At 42.2% G+C, this 20,768-nt stretch overlaps 1 protein-coding gene across 1 annotated transcript in view; it reads right to left on the bottom strand.

Annotated features, from left to right (window-relative positions):
* Window positions 1-1,181: 1,181 nt before the first annotated feature.
* ARHGAP42 (Rho GTPase activating protein 42) overlaps window positions 1,182-20,768 on the bottom strand; it is a 292,906-nt gene continuing 273,319 nt past the window's right edge. Inside the window, exons 22-24 of the mRNA XM_074957084.1 lie at window positions 19,788-19,850; window positions 7,473-7,552; window positions 1,182-7,254 (exon numbers count right to left, since the gene is read on the bottom strand). Coding sequence (XP_074813185.1) covers window positions 7,166-7,254; window positions 7,473-7,552; window positions 19,788-19,850 — 232 coding nt within the window. The 3' untranslated portion in view covers window positions 1,182-7,165. The remainder of the gene's footprint in view (window positions 7,255-7,472; window positions 7,553-19,787; window positions 19,851-20,768) is intronic.

Below are 20,768 nucleotides of genomic sequence, written 5' to 3'. Positions count from 1 at the left end.
CATGTCACCAAACACCTACCTGCCTATAACTATGAGAGACACTAAGATTTTGTTAAAAGAAAAGGAGTACTTGTGGCACCTTAAAGACTAACCAATTTATTTGAGCATAAGCTTTCGTGAGCTACAGCTCACTTCATCGGATGCTTACTGTGGAAAGTATAGAAGATCTTTTTATACACACAAAGCATGAAAAAATGGGTGTTTACCACTACAAAAGGTTTTCTCTCCCCCCACCCCACTCTCCTGCTGGTAATAGCTTATCTAAAGTGATCACTCTCCTTACAATGTGTATGATAATCAAGTTGGGCCATTTCCAGCACAAATCCAGGTTCTCCCTCCCTCCCCCCCACAAACCCACTCTCCTGTTGGTAATAGCTTATCTAAAGTGATCACTCTCCTTACAATGTGTAAGTGGGTTTGTGGGTGTGTGTGGGGGGGGGGGGAGGGAACCTGGATTTGTGCTGGAAATGGGCCAACTTGATTATCATACACATTGTAAGGAGAGTGATCACTTTAGATAAGCTATTACCAGCAGGAGAGTGGGGTGGGGGGAGAGAAAACCTTTTGTAGTGGTAAACACCCATTTTTTCATGCTTTGTGTGTATAAAAAGATCTTCTATACTTTCCACAGTATGCATCCGATGAAGTGAGCTGTACCTCACGAAAGCTTATGCTCAAATAAATTGGTTAGTCTCTAAGGTGCCACAAGTACTCCTTTTCTTTTTGCGAATACAGACTAACATGGCTGTTACTCTGAAACCTAAGATTTTGTTGACATTATTATTTGTTATGTGCCAATGATGTGCTTCTCTGTTATGTGAAGTGCCATTTTCTCATGTTCACTTCAGTCACATCTTACAGATTTCCCAGTTAAAAGATTCTATGATCAAGAAGTTATTTGCTGAACTATGAATTTAGCATTTTTATATATGTCCATTGCTTAACAGTTTGAACATGTTTGTAAGTCACCATCTACATCAAATGGCTACATAAATAATATTTATGCAGCATTCAGTCATTGTGGTATCTAGGCAAGAGCAACAAAATAGCACTCCAAAATAAAAAATAAATGGGATGAATAGGAATAATAAATGGAATAAAATAGTGGGCTGAATGGGAATCCAAATGTAAAAATAATGAAGAGAAAACATGTGTGTAGACAGACTTTTTATTTTTAAAAATATTTCTTAAATTCATGAAATACAGTGTAAAGTACAGCACAGGTACTGTAGCAAGTCAGTTTATGAATAACATGCCAGTTATTTACATGTATATATGTACAGAGTGCAGATAATTACTGAAACCCCACTACAAAACAAACAAAAAGTTCCATATGATAATTTACTAGTAGTAACTTTTAAAATATATTTTACTTTCTCATGTTATTGATTGCATATAAATTCCTGACATTAAAATACAGTATAATATCTAAGATTTCTATAAACTCTAGTACCGGCAAAATAATCATAAATATCATTCAGAATTGAAATCACAGATGTATGATCTGCCTAAACACCTTTATATTTGCTGCAATCCAAACTCTCAGAGCATTCTGGGAGCACTCTGAAATCCTGACCGCCAGTGCCAGAAGATTAACACTGATTCCCAACACAAGCTTTGCAAGAAGCTCAGATACAGAAGGACTTTCAAATAATGTATCCAAGGAGGAAAGCATCATTTAAAACAACAAAGTCAAATAGCCTATGGAATGCTGCCACATACAGGCGAACAAATACTATGATATTACCTTCAGTGGCTGGATGGCAAAATCAAAGCAACAGCTGCTTGGATACAGAGGACCCAAACCTATTTTGATTACCCTGGTTAATAGCTTGGTCAACACTCTCAGTTTTGCATTGGCAATGCCTGAAAGGGTATTCCAGCAGCAGTCACCAAGGCTGTGCGATCTGCAGGAAAATGACAAAGCACTGTGTTTAATCCCTGGTGGGTGGGGTGATTTATGGGGGATCCTTTACTAGAGAAAAACTCTAAAGATAATATTGGGAGATATTACATCTTCCACTTTTTGGCAGAACACCTACTGATTTCAATGGGCACTTCCTTTTAAATACAGAGGTGCAGATCCTCAGCTGATGTAAATTGTCAGAGCTCCATCTTTGATGTCATTGAACTATGACAATTTACGCCAGCTGAGGAGTTGCCTTATGACTGTATAACACGGTCCTTGATTAGGAGAGCCATCTTCTTGTCACTTACCCAAGAAGTGCATGAATTGGTGATCTAACACAGGAAACATTCAGATTAATGTACTTTTTTTGATCTCACTATTTATTCTGATGCAATATTAGTAAATAGAAAATAAAACAGGACCCAGTGCACAAGTATACAAATTATTGCTGTGTTATAATGCTTTTTTGCTGTTGTAATTACTCTGTTCTGCATGGCTTAAATTTTACTGTCACCCCTGCTAAGGTTCCTTTCCTAAAGGAAAAAAACCCAAACAATTCCAATTACAGAAAATAAATAGAGAGTATCAAGTGGAAATGTATAAAAGGATTGGTACGTTCCTTATTACTGTCAGGAATTAGCTCTGGTGAGCAATTCTGTGCATCATTTCCTCCAGAAATAATTCAACAATGCACTTGTAGGTTAGTTATATTATCATAAATAGCACTTGGGAGAATGGAAACATTTCTCAGGACACATAACTATAGTTTAATTTAAAAGCCATCTCACATAGTATTCAAAACTCCAAAATGTGGCAAGAATATTTTAACACTGAACTTGTAGAAATGATACTGAAAAATCATTTTTCGTTCTGATCAACATTATTAAAAAACCGTGGATATAAAATACTAACATACTGTACATATTTATCATACACTATAACAAGCTTTCAGCTGATTAATTTGAATCAGTATGTTAGATTGCAATAAGTACCAAATGACTTAACAATTAAAACACACAGTTAATTATATAAACTGTATACACTGACATATGCTTTTCACAGGACATTAACATCAGTCAGAATATGCTACCAAATGTGAAGCTTACAACTTTGCAAACAGTGGTTGCCTTGACAAGATTGCTACATCTTTACTGGCAGGGTAATACAGAAGATTTACCACAAGCTTCTTGTGCTTGCAGAGTGAATCCAGGGCTTTTCTTACACAATAATACAGGGACATAATCAATCAATTTTTTTAATTAACTGATTTCCTGATAGAACAGCCTTCAAATACTGTCTTTAAAAAATTCATTGAAACAAAAAATAAAAAGGAAAAAAAAATTAAAAAACCCAAGCCCTATAACACCTTAAGGGGTTTTCTGCTCCTCTATTTCAGGAAGGAGTGGGAGCACCACTACCAAACAAGCTCAGGCCCAACGCTCTCCTCCATTCCTGTCTCTCTAGACACACTGCTTCCTCATGTCTCTTCAGTTCCAGTTTTGCTCCTGTTGCTACTGGTGAACACCGTCTTACAAAGCTTGGGGTTGGGTGTGCACCATCAACACAACAGAGAAACTGATCACACACAAAGTGCTCACTTAATGCACCACGTGAGAGAGAGAGAGGAATAAAAAACCAAACAAATATCTTTCATCTCGTTCCGTTAAAGTATTGGTAGGGGTTACTCGTAAGAAACCACACGAATAACATTTTCAGATGGCAATGTGAATTTAAAGGTGGCTGTGTTCCTTGAAAATGATATGAAGGATGCAGAGTGGCTGATTCACAGATTCCTACGTACCCCATGTCTATTCACTATACACTACTGAGGAAGAAAAGGAGAAGGCTCACATAGTACATAGGCTTAAGGGGGGAAAAAAGATCGTCCTCTCTCCCCCTAAAAGTTCCATGACTGATAACTCACTCCAAAGGGCTGTAAGGAATCATTCATCTCCTTGGGATTTAAGAGGAGATGCACAAAAAAGGCCAGATTGTGATTACCCTGATGGGGAAATCAGGGTGGGGGAAAGACAGCTCAAACAAGAATTTTGCCCCAGCCCATTGCGCCCCGGTACAGAGGCCAGACAGCGTGTCTGGGGGCACTACTCCATGCTAGGGTCACTGGTTGTCCTAGTCTCCTGAGCAGGGCCCTACCTCCCTCTGCACTAACAACCCCCAGGAGGACACACAGCACCTCTCCCTGGAATGGTGAGAAGGCGCAACCCCCTTGTTATCCCACCACCTTAGGATGAAGCCGTCAAGCACTGCCAAAGCATAGGCAGCCAACAGTGTGTTACACAGCATGGGATAAGAGAAGTTTCATTTCAGAGGTTAATTACACAGGGAGATGTAGCTCTGACTCAGGGGAAGTGCCCACTGAAGTCAACACGAATTTTGCCTGACTTAAGAGCTGCAAGCTTTGACCTGCTGAGGAGCCTCCTTCCTACTTTACCTCAGTGCTGAATACAGACACGTCAGCAGGATATTTGCCTCTACTGTCCAAGAGGGCCAGCTTTGGAATTATCCTTCACAACAACCTACCGAGGAAACACTCTTCATGACACGAGGTGTCACCTGCTGATAGTCACCTGGGCGAGAATGCAACTCTTGATAGCAGAGGAGCATGAACAGCCCAAACTATTGTGGTCACTGAATTACTGTAGTCATCGATCCCATGGTCTGACCTCCAGTGCCTGGTACCCCTACTAGCCTGCTTGAAGCTGGTGAGAAGCCTCCGTCTGTGTCATGCAAAGGATTCCAAGAGCCCCCCCCATTTGGTCCATTTGGTGCTCTCAGTGCAGAGATGGCTCTTGCCACCAGCCTGAATTTCAACAATAAAATTACTGTCAAGAAATGACTCACTGTGAGCAACACTCGCTGCGTTGTCCAGGAGGCAGGTTCAGAAGCTGTTAGAGATACACTACTTTTGAAAGACTGCGTATGTTGGCTATAGAGAGCCTACTAAGACCACCAGGGAAAGTGCTGGAAAATTTGGCAGTGTTTAATAGCTTAGTAAAGTTTTCAGCCCTGGGAAAAGCTCCTATTTAACCCCTTAGAAAGCAGCACCCACTATTTTGGTAAACAAAGGGTTAATACACTTAATAGAGCTGGTAGAAAAAACGCTGAGAAAAATGTTTTGTTGGTTGTCAAAATCAAAATGTTGCATGGAGACGGTTTCATTTCAACGAAGGTCTGAGGAAGCCCTGCCTGGTGAGCTGCTGTGAAGCCTGTGCTTCCAAGGGCTGTGGATCCAGGACAGCCTGCCAGGTGTACTGTCTCAGAGTTGGGGACCCCTGGGCTTCCAGGGTCTGCAGCTCCAGGACAGGCCACCAGGCAGAGTGCCCTGGAGCGAGGGTGCCATGCCAATTTGCAGAAAACTTCAAAATTTGGGGGTTTCATTCTGAAATCGGAACAAAACCAAATTTAGAAATATCTAAATCTTCGGCACAATGGAATTACTTTGCCCTGCCCAGCTGTAATATTTAATACTGTTACTGGAGAAAGAGCTAACAAGCAGGAGAGTCTGTATGAGAGGCAATTCTTCCTGTAGCTCGAATAGCAATGAGCTCAGCTGCTAATGTGTTAATGTGGCACTGAAATGATTTTGCTTTGAATAGTACATGCTGACTGGCCAGGCAATTTTCCTGGAGCAGTTCAATAAAGAGCTATTCCCTGACTGAGCCACTTGCTTAAGCACATGTGTGATTCTGTTGACATCAGTGTAGGGTTTTGAGGCCACGGAGTATTGACTCCCAGAATGGATTCACCAAGTTAGCAGCTCTGTCGATTAACTAATTGGGGATGTCCAAATTCAAGGGGAGTTTTGCCAATGAGGCCTTCAGTGGCAAATGGACTCTATGGTAGTTCTTTCAGCAAGCAGAGTGTCTGCCTTGGACATATGCTTACTGCTTACTCTCTTTCTTTTCTGATTTCTGTTCTTTGTTCTCTTTGTAAAGGGTTTTTATTCTGTGATAAAGTGCCAGTGCCCTCACTGTTTATTACAGCCTTTTTTTAATACAAGTCATTGTACTTTGATGGGAAAACACACACAAAATTTAATGTCAGCAGTTACAAAATGACTGCCTTTTTTGTTCCAGCTAGAGTAATTAAGGGTTATTTGTAAATATCTATACCAAGCAGTTTTATCATGTTTTGGAATTGTTGTCAAATAATTCAGTGAAATTCTGAGGAAACTGTATTTCAAACTTAACAAAATAATCAAAGTTTATCTAATGTCAGATACTTTTTAAAAGGAGCCTTTAGAAATCATAGCTTATAAAACTAGACACTTCATAGGTCATTTGTCTTGTATGCGGTGGGTGTCTTAATGGCATTGTGGGACTCTGCTGTTTTATTTCAGGTTTTAGATTTATTTTCATTCTTTGTTGCTAACCTCACACATTTCCCCACCATTTTAGTTTCAGTATTTTTTTTGTTTGGTATGGTTGTGTTTTTGAGACAAGCTGAGAATGTCTTAGGGAAGATGGATGCTAGAAATATAATTTATTATTAATATTAATTATATTGATAAAACAAACTGATGAAAGCAAGGAGGAAATAAGATAAATCTGTACAATATTTGAATGAATGTTGATTTTAAAAAGATCACATTCTGAAAGAGCACTTACTGCTTAATCAGTGTACAATCTAAGTTGGTTATCAGTTATATAAATTACATACATTACTGCATCTGCATATTGTGATCTCGCTGCATAACAAGAGATTCAAAACTCTGCTCTTATGGCAGATTAACTTCTTTCATGAAATGACTGGGACCAGTCTCAGAATCAAATTTTCTAATGCAGAAGACAGATCATAGAAATATATCTTGCTATATGAACAAATATATAATTTTTTACATGTAAAACAATATAACTGTAAGAATTGGCAGAGTGCATTGCCTGTGAATTTCACACTGGTTGAGCAATATCTCAGGTCTGACATGTTCTGCAGCTAATTTTCTGATTTTATTGCTCAAATGTTCCTTATCCATAAAAGAAGTATGCAACACGCTTGTGTTACAAACAATGGAAGTTATTTAAACAGAGTACCATCTGCAGTACAAAAAACTGTTAACTATTTCATTATATCCTGTTCCATTTATAGGGAGCTACCTAATTTGCCCTTGCAGAATTTGAAGAAAATCTACCACTCTCTGCTAACGGGCTGATCCCCACATCTGTGTCAGATAAAATCATAGAGCTTATTATTTGTTACCATGGATACCATGAAGATACTGCTGTCCACTAAAGATTACTAGAGGAAGACAACATAATTCTCTGGAACTAGTCCTGTTTTGCCTTCATAAGTTGCTTTTAACCAGCCTGGTTCCACTGATGGGTACACTGTACAAAAAAAAAAAATATATATATATACATATATATGAAATATGTATTAAAATTTGTTATAGTTAATAAAAAGATCAACATCATTATAAAAGATCAACATCAGATTGATGGAGACATAAAAACTAAATTTGAAGTGAAAATCTCTTGGCTTATCTCACAGATGCAGTTATGTTTAAAATATTGTGTGTAAAGGAAGACTATCTAATACATCTTACCATTTGAAAATATCGCCCCCTGTGGGAAGGAGAGCTCATGACTGTGCTCAGCTTTGCAGGAATACATGGCTTTGGCTTGTCTGAAAGATCAAAATATAAGTTTGTTACAAACAAGAAAAGGGGGAAAAATGAATTTAAAAATCTGAGAAGCAGAGTAATCTGATGAACACTGAGCTGGGAATCAGGGACTCCTGACAGAGTTCTAGAGGAAATTCAGGAACCTATCTAGACTAACTCCAGGTCTGCACATGCTTTTCTGTAAGGCCTTGGGCAAGTCATGTAACTTCTTTGTACCTCATTTTTCCCAGCTCTAAGTAGAGATATCAAAATTTATGGGCATCACCCACCACACTGAGGTGAGGTGAGGATAAATTTGTTCAAGATGTCATGTGTTAAGTAAAAGTACTGCAGTGTGTGATGCAATTGGAGATTATCGGTAGCACTTTCTTCCCAATCAGAATGTTAACTCAATGATCTAATATACCATCTGGGGTAGATTTTAATTGTTCAGCATATTATTTTGTGTGGGCTACATAACTCCGCACAACTTTCCTCCCATGAAATGAAATTAGTGAACTCAAACTGTTATATTAAGGTGGACACAATTTACAAGTTAAGGACCTCTCTGCTCCACCCTGTGTGCCAGTGCTGCTGTGAAGGCTGATGTAGAAGGATGGTTCAGCCATTCCCCTGCCTCCTCCACACCCACTTTTGGAGCTCCATGCACCCCTGTAGGAATTAGTAAGGAATGAACCCTCCCCCTAAAGGGGTTCCAGAGAGTGTTTAATGGACGGGTGGTGGTTGCTGAAGTTGTGGTGGAAATCTGAGTTTAAGTCGTCTGTCCAGAGGATGAAAATATCATCAATGTATCTCTGATATATCATTGGTTTCATGATGAATTTGTCCAGAAATTCTTCTTCAAGGTGGTCCATGAAGAGGTTGGCATATTGCAGAGCTATCCTACTACCCAGGGCTGTTCCCATGGTTTGGGCAAACTGTTTGTTGTTGAATGTAAAATTGTTATGGGTGAGGATGAAATGGATGAATTTGGCAATGAGTTCGGGTTGGATACCTGAGGACTGTCCATGTCTTATAAATATATGAGACAGGAAGCTATGCTGTCATTGTAAGGGACATTGGTGTATAGGGAAGTGACATCCATGGTAGCGAGGCTGGTGTTCGGAGGGAGGTTGCTAAGGCAGTGGAGTTTCTGGAGGGAGTCAGTTGTGTCTTGGAGGAAGCTGGCTCTTTGTGTGGCGAGTGGTTTGAGGATGGTTTCTATGAGTCCTGATATTCCTTCATGGCACTCTTACTCTCTGGAACACTCCCACGCTAGCATCAACTTCCTGGACATGACAATCAGCTTCAATAATGGAACCCCACAGACAACCATATATAAGAAACCTATAGATCGGTACACCTACCTTCATAGATCCAGTAACCACCCCAAACACACCAACAAATCTATTACTTACAGCCAGGCACTCAGATACTACAGAATATGCTCAGAGGAGACAGTCCAGGATATACCCCTTAACACACTCAAAACTGTTTTCACCAAACAAGGACACTCCACCAGAGAAGTAGACTGCACCATGAAATGGGACATCTAAATACTCCAGGGGAACCTGCTTCAATACAGGTTTCAGAGTAACAGCCGTGTTAGTCTATATTCGCAAAAAGAAAAGGAGTACTTGTGGCACCTTAGAGACTAACCAATTTGACCTTTTGTAGTGATAATCATGCTCCCTCCCCCCCCCCCCCCCGCTCTCCTGCTGGTAATAGCTCACCTTTCCTGATCACTCTTGTTACAGTCTGTATGGTAACACCCATTGTTTCATGTTCTCTGTGTATATAAAATCTCCCCACTGTATTTTCCACCGTATGCATCCAATGAAGTGAGCTGTAGCTCACGAAAGCTTATGCTCTAAAAATTTGTTAATCTCTAAGCTGCACAAGCACTCCTTTTCTTTTTGCGGATACAGACTAACACAGCTACTACTCTGAAACTTTTACCAAAGCAATCACCCTATATCTGACATATCCATCCTCATTCTCAAAGAAAACCCACGCAACACTCTCAAAAGACAAGGCTGGGAGTTTAAATTCATAACTCTGCTACACACTAAAAACCATGGACTGAAGAGAGACACTGGATTTATGGCTTATTACAACAATCTGTAGCCTACTAACCCCCTTCTTTTTGTCCTATGACTGCAGAGAGGTTAACGGGCCTCTCTATCTCGAATGTCCCTTAGAATATGTGCTAACTACTTATGCTAAACAATCCATTCCATCCTGCATTTAGCTATGAGGCTCGGGGTACCTTTCATAGACCTGAAGAAGAGCTCGGTGTGGCTTGAAAGCTTGTCTCTTGCACAAATAGAAGTTGATCCAATAGAAGATATTGCCTCACCCACCTTGTCTCTCTAATAAACTCCAGTCAGCACAGACCTAGATTTTCACAAAGCTCATACTTCAGTTTTTTGGGTGTCCTCTTCAAGGTACCTTAAAGAGGCCTGATTTTCAGCACTTTTTGGTAATCAGGCCCTTTTAAGGGGTCTCAGGTTTGACACCCAATAGCAGTAGACACTTTTGAAAACCTTGATCATAGCCCCTTTTGTGTGGTGGTGGTGGTGGTGGTAAGGAGGACAGCACACCACTCCAGATATCTCTGCCTCTCATTTCTAGCAGGGAAGAGAAACCCTGAACTCACTCCCAAGAAAAATAGATTGTGCCTCCCTGTTGATGCTATTATTTGAATTCTAGTAGCACTTAGTGGAGCCAACTTTGATTGGTGCTTCCAATGTTGTAGGCACTGTACAAACACATAGTGAGAGATCGTAAGCTCTTCAGGGCAGGGACTATATAAACAGACAAGACAAACAAGCAAGCGTTGTTACCTGCTCTTACAGCTGGAGAACTGATGCAAAGAGAGAACTGATGCAAAGAGAGATCTGATAGCTTGTCTAAGATCACACAGGAAGTCCGGGACCTGTTATCTACAGAGTCCCAGTGTGGTGCCCTAACCACAAGCCCTCCTCTTTAATTTGATAAGATAAAGAGCTCTATAAACATTTATGATAAGTATGCTGACATGTTCATAGTTCTCCCACAAAATATCTATTTCCCTATCACTAAACCATAAAACTATACATAATACAAACATGAGACAAAAAAACAACAGATAATCCAAGGTATCCTGTACTGAATTTAGTAAACCACAGAGATGATTATAAACACATGGATAATATACAATACCCTCAGTATTCGGTCAGGTTGTAAACCATTACAGTCAGGCTGTGTTTTAAACCAAGATTAAGAGTTCAAATGCTACAGTGATAAGGGAAGCTAAGAACAGAGAGAGAAGAAATGGTAATGTTTGTGGATTGTGTGTGTGGAGAACTCAGTTATTTAGCTTTCCTAGGGTCAGAATATGTTGATTTTTATTGTAGCATTCAAATGAGATAAGTGGAATAAAAACAATTCTTTCTTTCTCTGGCACTTTCTTATGTTTAGTGAAATATACCAATTTTAGCTGAATGGAGGGATGTTTATCTCCAAAAATGAAATAAATTTGAGAAAAAGAAGGGTCTTGGTCTTGCATTCTCCAATTAAGAGAAAGTTTGTAGAGACCTGAGTGTCAAGTCATTGCACCTATAAAATGAGTGAATGAAATGCAGTGATTAATTGACTGCAAAGTCTTATAAATGCACTCAAGTATGAGCAAGTTTGCTTGAATTAACAGTTTCTTCAAGTGATCTTCTTATTACCTTAATTTGTTACTATTGTTCTTGATGTATAATTATAGCCCACTGATGCCATGTACAAATAAAACAGTGTGTGTGTAATAGCACAGTGATAGACATAATCTAGGAATATATTCCCATTAATTTTCAGGCTCCTGATTATTCCCTCGATCTCCATCACATTTTGTGGTTATTAAGATATAACTTTCCTATGATGGTATTGTCCAACCACAAGTGTTATCAAGCTTTCACGGCTCAAGGCAATCTTATTGTGTGAAACTACGCAGATGGACATTCTCTCTTGTGGTGCTAATGCGTTCTTTCAACCAATGCTGCCACTCAAAGAGGGTGTGAAAATAGCACTATCATCTATAGTGAGGCTCTTAAAATGACTAACATTATTTTGAAGAAGAGAGTTACTCATGCCATTCAGTGCATAGAAGAGTTAGATAATGGCACCTACCTCTCCTAAGAGCTCACTTTCCTTAACTTGAGTTGAACAGGTTACCTAGCAGAGAATGCATTTGTCTTCCCCTCATAGGGTGGCAGGCCCCAGTAAATAAAGTAGGTCAGCTCCCCTGTGCCAGAGCAGGTACTTCCATTTAGCCAATGAAGAGGGAAGGGCAGGAGCTGGGAGATATCAATGATCAATGAGAGAGCTGGTGACAGAAAGTCCAGTGAGTCATTGCAGGCTGGTTCAGTCAGGAAGGGCAGGTGGGCATTGGCAAAGACCAGGGGACTGGAGTGGTCCTGGAGGGAAGCAGAAGGTGGTTCCTGGGGAAAGGCTGAAGGCAAGGGAGCAGCGAGAGGGGTTTGCTGGCTGGCATCTCCAAGACAGAGAACCAGGGCCAGAGGACTGAAGGCACGAGGAGTAGCAGCAGAGGGAGCTGCCTCCTGGCTCTAAGTTGGAGAACTGCAGTCAAGGGCTGGAGAGGACTGAAGGAAGGAGAGCAGCGGAGGAGCTTAACTTCTGACATCTCCAAGGCCAGTGGATTGTACCCAGAGACAACATGAAAGGGCCAGGGGAGTGAGGGATGCTCTGCTGGCAAGGATGCTCCCACACGAAAGGCTGTGGGGGTTCCCAGTGAGAAGAGCAGAAATCTGTCCTGGTACAAGAACAGGAGAGGGCTGATAGAGTCCAGGCATCATTGAAGGCGCGTGCGGTATACAGGGCATCAAGGGATGAGGTATCTTGACTGCTTGTGCTGGAGTGAGAAATGGACTACGTTTGGGACTTTTGCGATGGGGATTATGTTGTTGTAATAAATCAGGAAGGGCAGTATTGAAACAAGAAAGCCTGAATAGAATTAGTGGGTCACCTGAGAGGAGAAACTGAAACAAGTGTGCCTGTCATGCCATGACCTGCCACAGGAGGGCACTCCAGGCAGGGGCTGCCCTACGACACTCCCCATTTTCAGGCCTACTTTTACATTTTTCCTGAATCCCTAATGATGAGTTTATGATTGCTGGCATCAGAACATTTGGGTGATTATCTAAATCTTAGCAGATCATCAAATTATTATTGATTATTGCATGGTGCCAAAGCTCCCGCCCCTCCAAGCTCCTCATCAAAAGCAAGCTCCCCACAGACCAGGAGTCCTCATCTGCCAAGGAAACCTGCATAACACCTTCAAAAGACAAGCCTGTGAGCTTAAATTCATAACTTTGGCTGACACTAAAGAACATGGACTCAACAGAGACACTGGGCTTATTACAACAATCTGTAACCCACTAACAACCCCTCCCCCACACACACACACCCAAGCTGCCTTTCCCCCCTTCCTTTAACTACTTATGCGAAACAATTTGTCCCACCTTGTAATTCTCTATGACATTCTGAGTAAAAGACCTGAAGAAGAGCTCTGTGTGACTTGAGAGCTTGTCTCTTTCACCAACAGAAGTTGGTCGTATAAAATCTATTACTTCACCCACCTTGTCTCTCTAGGCACTTTATAGGCAGCCTGAAATGTTAGATTCCTGCTCTAAAGAATGTAGTCTAGATAGACAATGTACACGTGAAAGAAAGGAACGGGATGCAATTGTTAGTGCCAGAGATTTTGCTTGGATTCTTTTAAAGTGTTATCCTTTGTATAGGACTGTCAGATAACTGATTAGGTAACGCTTCTTTGCAAGGATTCACAGGACATGGATTTACAGGCCTTGAGGTACAGTCTAAGGTGGAACTTGAAGGAGAACAGAGTGGGGAGGCACCCTGGATTCCAGGTGTATAAGGACAGGTGAAATAAGGCACAGAAGCAACAGGACGACGACAACTGGATGGATATGTTTAATTACATAGCAAGAAGGAGATGCAAAAGGGAACATAGGTCCTCCCCCCTTCCCTAGACATGGTACGAACAAGTCACATTGATTCAAATCCTGAGCCTGTTCCCCTGGGACCTTGCTGCTAGCCCAGATGAAATCATGATCACTGCACCCTCTCTCTCATTCTTTGAGCTGTTCCCTCTCATGCAATTCTGATCGCCTCTATGCCATGATGTTCACTCCAGTCAGTAGCTTCTCATTTATCTGAGCCCCCAAGAGTTCTGTGTGCCCCTAATGGAAAGCTAGAGAACAGGAAACCTCACATTTCTCAGACTGTAACCTCTTCGGGGAAGGGACTATTTCTCTGTGTATTTTTGTACAACATCTATCACAATGGGGCCTCAATCCCCATTGGGGCTGCTGGGCAATACAGCAATATATGCATAAAGGAATAATAACTATGCTGCTTCTCTATCATGGGTATTATACATCAGTGACAGGGATTAGATCCAGTGTGGAGCAAAGGGATATACCATGGCCTGGTAGCTGGGTGCTCCACCCGATTGATAGCCTATCCTTAAAGCTAGGTTTGAGGGAAAGGGAAAAGTAGCGAGAGTGAGGATGGCGAGGCAAAAATGGAGCTGGGACTGGAATGAGGGAGACAGTTATCAAAATCTGAGTAAAGATCTGGGAATGGGCATATATTCTGCTCTAACCTTTTCTGCCTACCAAGATGCACTAACTTAGAACACTCATCTTGTTCCTTTCTGAATAAAGAGATCTAAACAAACTGCTACCACTGTGGATAGAGTGAACGGATAGCAAGTGTGAAAAATCGGGACACTTTTTTTCCCCCCCAGGGTGGGGAGTATAATTGCATATATAAAACAATGCCCCTAATATCGGGACGGTACCAATAATATTGGGACATCTGATCACCCTAACTGTGGAAGACACACATTCATGTACAGCTGAAAACAGGTTTAAGATAAAGGAAGCAAGAAACAGAGGGGTGTTCATGGTGGGCGTACATTATAGCTGACTAAGCTAGGATGAAGAGGTGAAAATGCTGTATCTAGGAAGGGTATTAAGCATGTCCACATCACAAGAGTGATAGTAAAGGAGACAATCTGCAGATACCTGCTGGAAAACGAAAGTCGATGGGACTTGTGCTCCTAAATCACATAGGTGCTTTTGAAAATGTCACCCATTGTGTAGATGACAACGTTTTGTTCCAGGCGGTAGAATGAACAAATCGCAATGTAGCTATTTAGAGGCTGGATCCTGGATTGGGAAAAAGTAGTTGAAAAGCTGGAAGTAAGGGACACTGGTGATTCCAGGGATTAATAATGGAACAGAGGCTTTCCTCTAGGCTGCTGGTTCTACTTCAGCAGGACCAAAAGCTGTTACTATCTGATGATTGCTTGGTGGCCTCCGTGAAATGAGTTGTCAGGAATTTTCCAACTCCTTCCTCATGGACTCAATGGACACAGAGCCTGATCCACTCTTAATCAGCCCCAGTGCAGAGATGACGCCCTTGGGGGACTGGTGTGTGGGAAGCCTGTGGTGCTCTTGCAGCCTGCTCTGTAGAGTGCATGCTTTATTCTCTTGGGCTACCAAAATCTGATGCTACACACAAACACTACATTCAACAACATTTCATTTTTCACATCCAAAATTGCTTCTGGTTTTTTGTTTGTTTTTGCACTTTGTAACAATGGTGAGGAAATGGAAAAAATCCTTGCTTTAGGTCCTGATCTTGGAAGCTGATCCATGTGAGAAGACTTCTGGGGAGCCCCACTGACTTGCCTGGGAATTGGGGTCTGTTTGTGCAGAGCAGCTTGCAGGACCAAAGCCTCGTGGTGGAACATATTTGGCCAAGTTTTACTTGGCAGACACAAACGTTAGAAACTGAATTACACACTGTATTGCAGCTTCATTTATAACAGAATGCACAGTGCCACTTTAATACTGCAACATTTACATGCATGAGCTAACAGCATGGGTTCCTGTCCTAACTTACAGAAGGACATCAGATCTCAAAGCTCAGATACCAAGCAACAGACACCCCAGAAACACCTCATATGGATGAATGGATGAAGGCGGCGGTAACATTGTAACATCAGAATTTACCATACTTTTACTTCTGGAATTTCCTGCATAAGTGTGTCTGTGTTTCCCCCCTTCTCTGTTAAAATGATCCATATATTTGTATTTTTATGAATGCACATACCCTTTCTAGTAGGCTATTATGGAGAGATCAAGAAAATTAACTTGTGGGGTGAGACAGGTCATATTTACCATGATTTCAATGGTGCAAAGAGATAGAAGAATGCTTTAAGGGCTCAGTTTGGCCCTCATGTGCATAACATGCATGCAGGTTTAAGCAAGAACTGGCTCTGACTGCTCCCTTGTTGCAGAGGCTGGTCTGACTCAAACAGCCCTGTAATAACAGCTGAGCCACCTTTTCTCTCTTCCTTCTTCATTCTATCTGCGGACCTCTCATTCTCCTTGTTATTGTCACTATTCTGCTTTCTTATGAAGACTGGACAGAGGAGCTATTAAGCCTGTCAAGCCTTTCCTCCTTAGCCATCTATCATCTGCCCTCCACCCCCGTTATGAAGCTGCACAGCTACATTCTTCTTTGTCAGACTCTTGCTTCTTATGTGGTTTATATACAAGAATGGGAGCTGAGCAGGAGGGAGGAAGGGGAGAACGCACAGTGGGAAGGAGGAGGAGCGGAGTATGGTGGAGGTAGAGTGTCAGAGAACTGCAGAGCAGGGCTCTATCGAGGCTCCCTCAGCCTTGTGTGCCACACAAAACAAGCACCTGTGCCCCACTCAACTCAGCCATGCTGCTGCCTCCTCCCTCCTTCCCTCATGAAACATCATAAGGTCCTGGCAACTCAAACTGATCAGCTTTCTCTTGAATTGGATCCTGCCACCTACTGGGTGGCAGGCAGCTGTCAGACTTGGACTGTAAGTTACTAGCATTTTGGTGCCTGCCTGCTTGTCAGTTTCACATCAGCACCTACGGTTCCATGCATTATTGTTATTGGATGCTGTATGTCTGTTACTCTATTGCTCGGAGGTCCCATTAGGCTCAGGATCTTGTTGTTCTAAGTGCTACACAAAAAGGTGGCCGTGATCCCAATCTCATAAATTAGAAGGCCGGAAGGGACCACTGTGATCATCCAGTCTAACCTCCTGTATAATACAGGCCATAGAAGTTTCTTGAGTTAATTCATGTTTGAACTAGAGCATTTTTTCTTAAAATCGGGGGATGGATCACAGGGCATGGATCACTTGATGATAACCTGTTCTGTTGATTCCCTCTGGGGAACCTGGCATTGGCCACTGTCAGAAGACAGGATACTGGGCTAGATGGACCTTTGGTATGACACAGTATGGCTGTTCTTATGTAATTCAATACTGAGTTTAAAATTGCCAGTGATGGAAAATCCATGAGAACCTTTGGTAAGTTGTTCCAATAATTAATTACCCTCACTGTTAAAAATGTGCACCTTATTTCCAGTCTGAATTCATCTAGCTTCAACTTCCAGCTGTTGCACTGTGATATATCTTTGTCTGCAAGACTGAAGAGTCCACTGTCACATTTTTGTTTCTCATGTTCCTCATTTTGTTACTTATAAACTGTCATCAAGTCACCCTTTAACCTTTTCTTTAAGCTAAATTGATTGACCTCTTGAAGTCTCACTACCTCAAAGTGCTTACAGCCAAAGAGAAGGTACACAGGAAGGGAGGGGGGAAGAAAATATACACAGTTTTTATATACATTTGATTTTTTTTAAATGGTCTTAGGTTTGCAATTATGTAAATAAGTGCTGCTCAGTCTTGCCACCAAGCCTTGGCTGATTTATTATAAGATCACAGCAGAAAGAACCATGAGTAAGGCTACGATTCTGTTATGGAGGTCACAGATTCTGGGACCATTGTGACTTACCTCTTCTGGGGCAGGGCTGGAGCAATGGTCAGCCCCAGGGCCGCCAGAACAGCTGACCGGTGGCTAGCCCTGGAACTGCCACAGCATCAGTCCCTGTCCTGCCAAAACAGTGGCTGGGGTTGGGTCAGCCCACCTGGGGCTGGAGAAGCAGCAGTCAGCCCCTGCCACAGGAGCAGGTGCTAGCCCCTGCGACGTTTTCTCTCCCCCACCACTCCCAGGTGTTTTTAGTAAAAGCCAGGGACGGGTCTCTGGCTTCCCTGAATTTTTGTTTATTGCCTGCAACCTGTCCATGACTTTTACTAAAAATAACCATGACAAAATCTTAACTTTAGCCCTGAGCGATCTTCTGACGGTGCTTGAGCACTCTCCTGGTGCTGGATCTGGAACTGCTTATTTACCTTTAATCTAGCCCTTTGCTGGGAAATGTATGGAAGCCCACAATGAAATGTGACAGAAAGAAAAATAAAGCAGAATGGAAGGAAGAAGAGGTTGGACAACATAGAGATGGCTCCACTTCCTAGAGGAACGACATCCAAGGAATGGATGTCTGCTCTACTATAATTAAAGTGACAAGACGAAAACAAATCCCACTGATTGTGTAAACAACTAAAGGGCCTGTGTGATGATCACATATTTCCCCAAATGGAAACTGAAGCAAGGAAGGTGTGGTGGGAAGAATAGTAACAAACTTGATTATTTTTACCCAAAGCTAAACTTTGGAAAAGGCAGTTTCACTAAGAGGCAGCCTACTGTCCTCGGCTTCTGTACAGGTACTGTCACAGCAGATGGAGAAAATCAATGGTCTATCTGGTTTCAGAGCAGCAGCCGTGTTAGTCTGTATTCGCAAAAAGAAAAGGAGTACTTGTGGCACCTTAGAGACTAACAAATTTATTTGAGCATAAGCTTTCGTGAGCTACTGCTCACTTCATCGGATGCATTCAGTGGAAAATACAGTGGGGAGATTTATATACCCAGAGAACATGAAACAGTGGGTGTTACCATACACACTGTAAGGAGAGTGATCACTTAAGATGAGCTAATACTGGCAGGAGAGCGGGGGGGTGGGGGGGGGGGAGAAAACCTTTTGTAGTGATAATCAAGGTGGGCCATTTCCAGCTGTTCTGGAACCTCTGAGGAACAGTGGAGGGGAGAGGGGGGGAAATAAACATGGGGAAATAGTTTTACTTTGTGAAATGACCCATCCACTCCTAGTCTCTATTCAAGCCTAAGTTAATTGTATCCAGTTTGCAAATTCATTCCAATTCAGCAGTCTCTCCTTGGAGTCTGTTTTTGAAGTTTTTTTGTTGAAGAATTGTCACTTTTAGGTCTGTAATCGAGTGACCAAAGAGATTGAAGTGTTCTCCAACTGGTTTTTGAATGTTATAATTCTTGATGTCTGATTTGTGTCCATTTATTCTTTTACGTAGAGACTGTCCTGTTTGACCAATGTACATGGCAGAGGGGCATTGCTGGCGCATGATGGCATATATCACATTGGTGGATGTGCAGGTGAACGAGCCTCTGATAGTGTGGCTGATGTGATTAGGCCCTAAGATGGTGTCCCCTGAATAGATATGTGGACACAGTTGGCAATGGGCTTTGTTGCAAGGATAGGTTCCTGGGTTAGTGGTACTGGTGTGTGGTTGCTGGTGAGTACTTGCTTCAGGGTGTGGGGCTGCCTGTAAGCAAGGACTGACTTGTCTTCCAAGATCTCTGAGAGTGATGGGTCGTCCTTCAGGATAGGTTGTAGATCCTTGATGATGCGTTGGAGAGGTTTTAGTTGGGGGCTGAAGGAGATGGCTAGTGGCGTTCTGTTATTTTCTTTGTTGGGCCTGTCCTGTAGTAGGTGACTTCTGGGTACTCTTCTGGCTCTGTCAATCAGTTTCTTCACTTCAGCAGGTGGGTACTGTAGTTGTAAGAATCCTTGATAGAGATCATGTAGGTGTTTGTCTGAGGGGTTAGAGCAAATGCGGTTGTATCGTAGAGCTTGGTTGTAGACAATGGATCGTGCGGTGTGATCTGGGTGAAAGCTGGAGGCATGTAGGTAGGAATAGCGGTCAGTAGGTTTCCGTGAAAGCTTACGAAAGCTTATGCTCAAATAAATTTGTTAGTCTCTAAGGTGACACAAGTACTCCTTTTCTTTTTGCAAATGGTGTAACTCACTCTCTTTCTCTGAGAGAAGTACAGAAAGGATGAACCTGACAAATGGGGGCATGTTTGCACAGCAAGGGATGCTTCCTTGGAAGGTACAAAGTATTGTTTCCCACTCCTCCATGTCAGTCTCTGAAAGCATATGGCTTTAATTTTTAACTAAAATTCAATTGTGTAGGGTACTTACCGTCCTGAAGAAGTTTGTTTAAGTGAACCAGCACTTTCGAACAACTGGGCTCTTGCGGCCACTCTGAAAATTGAGTTAAAAGGCATTGGTTTTAAACTTGCCCCTTTCAATGAATTGCATAGAGTTATTTCAGTTTTAATAATCTAAGGCAGCGGTTCTCAAACTGTGGGTTTGGACCCCAAAGTGGGTCACGATTCCATTTTAATGGGGTCGCCAGGACTGGCGTTAGACTTGCTGGGGTCCGGGGCAAAAGCTGAAGCCCAAGCCCCACCTCCCGGGGCTGAAGCCCGAGCCCTACCACCTGGGACTGAAGTCTGAGCCTGAGCCCCACTGCTCAGGGCCGAAGCCCGAAGGCTACAGCCTTGGGTGGCAGGGCTCAGGTTACAGGCCCCCAACCTGGGGCTGAAGCCCTTGGACTTTGGCTTTGCTTCCTCCCTTCCCCGTCTCTCCCCCATGCCTAGGGCGGCAGGGCTCGGGCAGCCTCCTGGGTTCATGTGGTAATTTTTGTTGTCAGAAGGGGGTCACGGTGCAATGAAGTTTGAGAACCCCTGATCTCAGGTATTTTTAGTTGGACAGACAAGAAAATGTTAATTTTTATTTTAAATTCTTTATTTGATTCTTAAATTGACTGTGCTACTTTTTTCAATCTGAAAAATGTAGGACCAATGGAGGAAGCCAAGAAGCAAGTCATGCTGAGCTTAGGTCCCAGTTCAGCAAGAAACTTAAGCGTGTGTCCAACTTGAAGGACATGAACAGTCCAACCAGCTTCAAGTGAGGCATGTGCTAAAATACCTTGCTGAACTGGTAAAACAGTAAGGAGCTCTGCTGAAAATGCAACACAAAACATTGCCATCATTTTTAATTCATATTCATGTCTTGTCACTGAATAAACCTGAAGTGAGGGAGATGTAGTTTCTGGAGAGGGAAAATGGGTTCACTGACCACCAGTCCTGTGCTATGAGCACTAGAAAACACTTTTAA

This window comes from Natator depressus, chromosome 1 (assembly GCF_965152275.1).
Source record: "Natator depressus isolate rNatDep1 chromosome 1, rNatDep2.hap1, whole genome shotgun sequence".
Classification (NCBI taxonomy): Eukaryota; Metazoa; Chordata; order Testudines; family Cheloniidae; genus Natator; species Natator depressus.
Note: the sequence above shows the minus strand (reverse complement) of the source record. Positions and strands in the feature narration are given on the sequence as shown.